The sequence below is a fragment of the Rhinopithecus roxellana genome, chromosome 15, assembly GCF_007565055.1.
Source record: "Rhinopithecus roxellana isolate Shanxi Qingling chromosome 15, ASM756505v1, whole genome shotgun sequence".
Lineage (NCBI taxonomy): Eukaryota > Metazoa > Chordata > Mammalia > Primates > Cercopithecidae > Rhinopithecus > Rhinopithecus roxellana.
The window spans coordinates 33,942,450-33,950,205 of NC_044563.1; the positions used below are offsets into that span (position 1 = coordinate 33,942,450).

The 7,756-nt window shown below is 38.9% G+C and overlaps 1 protein-coding gene across 7 annotated transcripts in view; it reads right to left on the bottom strand.

Moving 5' to 3' along the window:
* MTMR2 (myotubularin related protein 2) overlaps positions 1-3,732 on the bottom strand; it is an 83,359-nt gene extending 79,627 nt beyond the window's left edge. Inside the window, exon 1 of one of the 7 annotated variants that reach the window (XM_010375431.2) lies at positions 3,400-3,732. In XM_010375431.2, the coding sequence (XP_010373733.1) occupies positions 3,400-3,479 (80 nt within the window). In that variant the 5' untranslated portion in view covers positions 3,480-3,732. The remainder of the gene's footprint in view (positions 1-3,399) is intronic. The other 6 variants (XM_010375432.1, XM_030917242.1, XM_030917241.1 and 3 more) reach the window with 6 other exon arrangements.
* Between the last annotated feature and the right edge of the window lie 4,024 nt (positions 3,733-7,756).

A 7,756-nucleotide genomic window follows, 5' to 3' on the forward strand; every position in this document is an offset into this window, starting at 1 on the left:
TTATATGTTTATTGTGAACTACAGATTGCACAATGGCCTTTCATCCAACTTCAATGGAGTATGTCATTTTCATTTTAAATATTTTTATTTATTTTAAAAAGTTTTTCTTTTTTAGAGATGGGGTCTCACTATGTTGCCCAGGCTGGTCTCAAACCCCTGGGCTCAAGTGATCCTCCCACCTTGGCCTCCCAAAGTGCTGGGATTACAGGCATGAGCCATGGCACCCGGCCAAGTATGTCATTTTCAAAAAACAATGGGCAACCACATGGATTAGTGTATTAGTCTTCCTACTTCCCAAAAGGGCTTAAAACATCTAATCAATACATTTAAACACAACACATATTTAACTTGAGTTCATGTAATAATAAAAGTACTTAAAGAAATTAGAGATGAGTATATTTCCACCTTCAGATATAAATTTGACTAAAGTGTTTTACTAAGCTAAAGAGAAAGATGCAGTTATGTAGTTAGCATTTACTAACAAACAAGGAGCATACATAATTTTTTCTATAAATAATTTTCCTTGTAGATAAACTCAGCAGAAATTTATGTCAATCTATGGGTGAAAGACATTCTGTGACACATTTAACAATATTAACTACTATTTTGCCAGAGATATCAAAACAAATTCCCAAGGCAGTTTCCCAATTAGGCCTCTGTATAAAAACAGAAAGCATAAAAATAAACTACAATTTAAGGGCATCATTTCTGCAAAAACTGAGATAATATAGGCCAAACAGCAATAATTTTGCTTTGTCAAAGGCTAGTGTAACAAAAGAAATAAACAATCTAGATAGACACAACACAGCTGTGAGACCACAGCAGTCCACACTGGCAATGTATTAGAATCACCTGCGATGAAGTGTTAGCCTAAATTAAGTTTTCCACACTGGCAATGTATTAGAATCACCTGCGATGAAGTGTTAGCCTCGATTAAGTTTTCCACGCTGGCAATGTATTAGAATCACCTGCGATGAAGTGTTAGCCTAGATTAAGTTTTCCACGCTGGCAATGTATTAGAATCACCTGCGATGAAGTGTTAGCCTAGATTAAGTTTTTCACACTGGCAATGTATTAGAATCAACTGCGAAGACGTGTTAGCCTAGATTGTTTAAAATTAAGCTTTCTAACTAGTGTCTATAATGTATCTATTACATACTGTTGATTAAAGAGAGTGCCACAAACAGGTATGAGGATTGATGAAATAAAAGATACGTAGAATTTAGCAGGGAAACTTCCATACAGTAGACATTAAGTAAATACTACTTTTCTGTCTTCCAGAGGAGAGTAATGAAAGCTGGCATTCTCTCACGGAAAACAGGAATTATACTTACATTTTTGTCCAGAGAGGATGAGACTAAGCTATAATCACAATTCTCGCGAGGAGTACTTAATTTTCTAAAATTCATGTCAGTAAATACTTTTTTATAAAGAAGTTCACAAACTTTAAACTTGCTGGGCTTTCTTTTTTAGGAAATAAATATGTTAAAGTGGCATCGTTAGAAATATTAGTTTGTGATAATAAAAGACACTTATTTAGTGTAATCGCAAATATTCAAAACAGGTTATTTGCAAAGGAATTATCTTTAAAATTAATACCAATGCATTTATCTTGGTATTGTCATTAACATTTAAAAAATGACAATTTTAGAGTTCCAAGGGACCTTACAGATTTTCTAGATTAAGCTTCTTATTTTAAAAGATGAGAAAACCGCAGACTAAAAAGGTTAAACGATAAAGACCAAAGAGCTAGCTCAGCCAGAGACTTCAGCATGGGAGCTTCCTAACTTCCAGTACTTCCTTGTTTCTAACATACTATGCTGCTTCATGTGGTTCTGACTCCTCTGCCTCGGATGAGAGTACTGGTTGCCTCTTATTCTATTCTGAGGCATAGTTGTCATTTGTAACTTTCCCATAAAATTAGAATTTTCCAACCTGTTTTCTGAATGAATTTTACAACTAAACATGTTAATCCTCAGCTTTCTACATTTCAAAGCAATAAATACAGAATTCAAAAAATACTTGATTTAAACGTGCAATATATATAATCAAACTGCAAAGAAAACTCCTCTTCTGGATAATTCAGGCTACAAATTGAAAAAAATGAACATAGTGAGCACCTATCACATGATGAGACTATGTTAAGTGCTGGAGATATGAAGATGATTAAGATTGCCCTCAAGTACAACAGCTTATAGCCTGGTAGAAAAGGCACTTTAAGCCAACAATTATAATGTACTTATTAAGGACTCTGAAAAACGACTGGGCAGGGAGCTATGAACGCATATAGAGATTTAGAATGATGGGATCAGACAGTGGTTCCCCAATGAGGTACTGAACACCAATAGGAAAAAAAGCAATAACTACCCATATTTAGCAGAATCCAAAATGAATTATAATAGAGCCACTTCAATTGATTCGAGAAAATGAAAATTGTGTTTTCACACAGCAGTTATCGAATAACTCTCTAATAACAATTAGACTATTATTCAGTGGGAAAGAACCAGATTTCATCATGGCTGCATAAAAAGCAAACACAGGTCTTACATTATTTTTTAATAAAATTTTAAATCATTATTTTAAAAATCAAAGAAAAAGACTGCATCCAAAACGCGTCTAGTTAATATTCATAAGAGCTCTCTGCAAAGCTGCATAAAGTCCTCCTCAAAATTCCAGGATAAAATTCCCATCTGTTACAAGATAAATGACAACCTGGAGAATCAGTAGCCCAAGAAGGAAGAAAACTACCACTCATTTTGTTTTCTTACACCTATCACTGGGAATAAAAATCACTCAGATTCCCTGATACTGACTTTCAACTGGAAGATTTAGAAAAGAGAAGCACAGGAGACATTTTTATTTACATATTTAAGCAAAAGGAGAGACGAGAAGAAAATCAGAGTGTAGAGAAAAGCATGAAAGAAATTAAGAAAGTGAAGCCATGAAAAGAGAGAAAAGGCTTGGGCAAGAATCCAAAAACCAAAGACATAAGAAAGGGTGCAGAAAGAAAGATTGACTGAAGGATGGTTTTGGAAAAAGTGATAGAGAAAGACAGGAAATGTGGGGAAAAGAATGGGGACGGGGGGAACTGTCTTAAAAAAGGTTTGAGAGGGAATGAGAGACAGAAAGTAATTAACTGGGGCCACCTCCTTTGGGGAGAAAAAGAGATCGGAATATGAAAGGTGGAGGAATCGATAAAGCAGCAGCAAGTTTTAACCTCCTTTTCCTCAGCCTCCACGCCCCAGAGAAAGAGGCAGAAGTGGTTCCCAAGTCCTGGGGAAGGAATTCCGGCGCAGCCTTCAGAAACCAGAATCCGCGAATCGGGGCAATAATTCAGCGGTCCCCGGCCCCTCTCCATCCCCTTCGGACGCTGGGCGGGGCCCTGGGCGTCCTGGTTACCTGGACAAGGAGTCCACGCTGGGCGGCCGAGCCGCCGCCGGCTGGGAGCCAAGACTCTCGCAGCTCGAGCTCTTCTCCATGGCGCGGCAGAGGCAGCAGAGGGAAAGGCTGAAGCGGTCTTCGCGGCCACAGGGCGGGAGAAGCGGAGGGCGGAGTGCTGCGGGCAGGGGCCGCAGTCAGGCCAGCGCCGGACCGGGAGAGAGACCGGAAGCGGCCATGTTCCCCCAGAGTGCACCGCGCCCGTGGGCTGCTGGGCTGCGGGAAGACCCCACTGCGCCCGCTCAGATGCCGCCACCGACGCGCCATGCTCGCTGTGTCCGGCCGCGCGACCTCGGGTCTTGGGGAAAGGGAGGTGGCGGCTCCCAGGGTGAGAGGGTCTGGTTAAGCGGGAGGGATGAAGGACTAGACCCTTGGGGAAGGAGGAGAAATCCTAGGTGTAAGAGGAATGAGGGAACACTAAGCAGGAGGGTCTCAGGAAAGAGATAAGGACCTGAGGCCAGGAGGATGATTGAGACAGGAATGTGGAGGTCAAGGAAAACAAGAGGACAGGATAATGAGAGAAAAGTGAGAAAGAGGTATGGAAGAGGGATTGGGGAGGAAACTGATATACATGCAAAAAGAATTATATACTACTGGATGCGGTGGTATTGGATTACCCAAGTAGAAGACAAACTTTTACCATTGTTTCCCTGCCCTTTCAAATTCCCGTGCCTAGCAGGAAGGGAGTGTGGAGGAATAGAACTGTGATAAGAGAACAGGAACTGGGTAAAGAGGAACTGCTTCTGCTAGGATTTTTCTGTTACAGAGGACGTAAGAAGGACACCATAAAGGGATTTTTCTGATAGAGATTGAATCCCAATCATCTCATGTATGGGGTGTAAAATTATGCAAAGATTATTCCTGTAAAATAAATCAGACGATCCTTAAAAAGAAAAAACTTCCTTGCTAGGATAAATAGAATCATACTGATTTAAACTGGATTTAATTTATAATGTACAACTGATGTCTTTAAAAAACCTTATACTTTAAGTGCAGTATTAACTTGCAAGTACATTCCCCAGAAGAACAACCTAGCTTAGTTGTGTTCTGTGGAGCTAAAGTAGTTACTGATGAGTATGTGTTTAAGCACAAAAGGCTTAGCCGTTCTATTCCTTTTTTCAGTTTGGCAAGGACAGACAGCGACCGATTGTTTTTATTTCCATAATTTTTAAGAAACCTTAACTGCAGCACTTTGGGAGGCCGAGACGGGCGGATCACCAGGTCAGGAGATCGAGACCATCCTGGCTAACACGGTGAAACCCCGTCTCTACTAAAAATACAAAAACTAGCCGGGCGAAGTGGCGGGCGCCTGTAGTCCCAGCTACTCGGGAGGCTGAGGCAGGAGAATGGCGTAAACTCGGGAGGCGGAGCTTGCAGTGAGCTGAGATCTGGCCACTGCACTCCAGTCCGGGCGACAGAGCGAGACTCCGCCTCAAAAAAAAAAAAAAAAAAAAAGAAACCTTAACTGTACTCTGTAGGCAAAAGGAGTAGGTATTCAAAAACATTTTTTAACAAGCTTAAATATCTATAATGACTCACAGAAGAATTTCCTTATTTCTTTCTTTTTTTTTTTTTTTTTTTTGAGACGGAGTCTCCCTCTGTCGCCCAGGCTGGAGTGCAGTGGCCAGATCTCAGCTCACTGCAAGCTCCGCCTCACGGGTTTACGCCATTCTCCTGCCTCAGCCTCCGGAGTAGCTGGGACTACAGGCGCCCGCCACCTCGCCCGGCTAGTTTTTTTTTTTTTTTTTTTTTGTATTTTTAGTAGAGACGGGGTTTCACCATGTTAGCCAGGATGGTCTTGATCTCCTGACCTCGTGATCCGCCCGTCTCGGCCTCCCAAAGTGCTGGGATTATAGGCTTGAGCCACCGCGCCCGGCCGAATTTCCTTATTTCTTCACCATCTCTACCTGTCTTCCAAAATGCTAACTCACTGTCAGCTACTTTGACTTAAACTTCCTAAGTATGGTGAAGACTGATGAACCCTTGAATGGGAGACCCATATACTTTCTTCCACCCAGTTCATTCCTAGCACTGTGTTAATAGAACCCTCGAAACCTTCTGCCTGATATAACAATATTTGTATGGTTCTATCTAGTGATTAATAAAGAACAGTGCAGTAAAGGTGTAGAGACTTTGGAACCAGACAAACCTGCGTGGGAATCCCGGTTCTGTCACTACACTTGATCTGTGCTGTGGTTAAGTTGTTTCTCATCTCTAAAATGGGAATAAAAATATCTACGTAATCGGTTGTTTTTCTCTATACAGAGTCGGTTGCACAGTACAGTCTCACTAATTAGATCTATTATTACTTGTTTTTCCACCGAACTTACTGCATTACTTCTAACCTGACTGGTAAAACGGTAACTTCTCAGAGTGAAAACACAAGCAAAGAATATCAGCTGAAAATTAATTAGTGAGCTCTAATTAATTGATGAACTCTAAGTGAAAAGAAAAATGAAAAAAAAAAAACGGTTAACTCGGGACCTCACCAAAAGTTATTAATTTTTCAGTGTATAATCTGGGCTGTTTTTTCTCAGACTATCTGCAAGAAGGAACTGTGTTTCGTTTTTAATTTTCAAACCATCACCAACCAATACTTTTTTTAAAAAATATAAGAAAAATTAATCACAGTTGGCCCTCTATACCCATGGGTTCCATGTCCTCAGATTCAACCAACCACAGATTGAAAATTATTTTTTTAAATTGTAAAAAACAAGACAAATAGAAAACAATACAAGGTAACAACTATTTATATAACATTTACATTGTATTAGATATTATAAGTAATCTAGAGTTGATTTAAAGTATACAGGAGAATATGCATAGGTTATATGTAGATACTAATGCCATTTTATATAAGGGACTTGAGCATCCTTAGATTTTACTATCCTTGAGAGTCCTGAAACCAATAACCTGCAGATACTAAGGGATAACTGCACTAGGAAAATTGAAGAAAAAGTATGCAAAATACAAGGCCAAATTGTTTATTAGATTTAACAGATGTTACTCCTTGAAAGTTTCATAAAAGTTCCTAAACACTTATTCTCAATATTGCCTTTATCTCATCAGACTGACAACAGTTCATGTATGGGTACTACACCAAAAAAAATGGAGATCCCATAAATTAATAAAGTTGCAGAATACAAAATCAACATCCAAAATTAGTTTGCATTTCTATGCATGAATAATGGCCAAAAAAGAAATCAAGAAGGCAATGCCATTTACAAAAACTGAAAAAAAAAAAAAAAAAGAAAAGAAAAACAGGAATAAGTTTAACCAAGGAAATGAAAGACCTCTTCAAGAAAAACTATAAAACTCTGATGCAGGAAATTGAAGAAGATGCAAACAAATGGAAAGGCATTTCATGCTCATGGAACAGAACAATTAACATTGTTAAAATGACCATACTACCCAAAGCAATCTACAAATTCAATGTCTGTCAAAAATCAGTGTCATTTTCACAAAATAAGAAAAATTCTAAAATTCACATGAAACTAAAAAGGAGCCTGAAAAGCCAAAGCAATCCCGAGCAAAAAGAACAAAGCTGGAGGCATCAGACTATCTGACTTCAAAATATAAATAAATAAAAAGCTATAACAACGGCAGCGTATTGGTATAAAAAGACACATACCAAAGGAACATAAGAGAGAATCCAGAAATAAATACATGCATTTACAGCCAACTGATTTAACAGACATCAAGAAAATACACTGGGGAAAGGGCAATCTCTTCAATAAATGGTGCTAGATATATTGGATATCCATATTCAGAAGAATAAAACTGGACCCCCGCATCTTACCACATACACAAATTAACTTAAGATGGATTAAAGACTAAAATGTAACACCCAAAGCTGTAAAATAACTACAATAAAATATAAGGGAACTATTTCAGGACTTTAGGCAATGATTTTACAGTTAAAACCTCAAAAGCACAAGTAACAAAAACACAAATAGACAAATGGGACCATGTTAAAGTAAAAAGCTTCTGCACAGTAAAGGAAACAATCTACAAAATAAAGAGACAACTTGTTGAATGGCAGAGAATATTTGCAAACTATCTGACAAGGGAGTAATATTTAGAATATATAATGAACTAAAATATGTGAACAGTTAAAAAAAATCCCATTAAAAGATAGGCAGGCTAAGCGTGTGGCTCATGCCTGTAATCCTAGCATTTTGGGAGGCTGAGGTGGGCAGATCACTTGAGGTCAGGAGTTCGAGACCAGCCTGGCTAAAATGGTGAAACCCTGTCTCTACTAAAAAATACAAAAATTAGGTGGGTGTGGTGGCGTGTGACTGTAATCCCAGCTACTCGG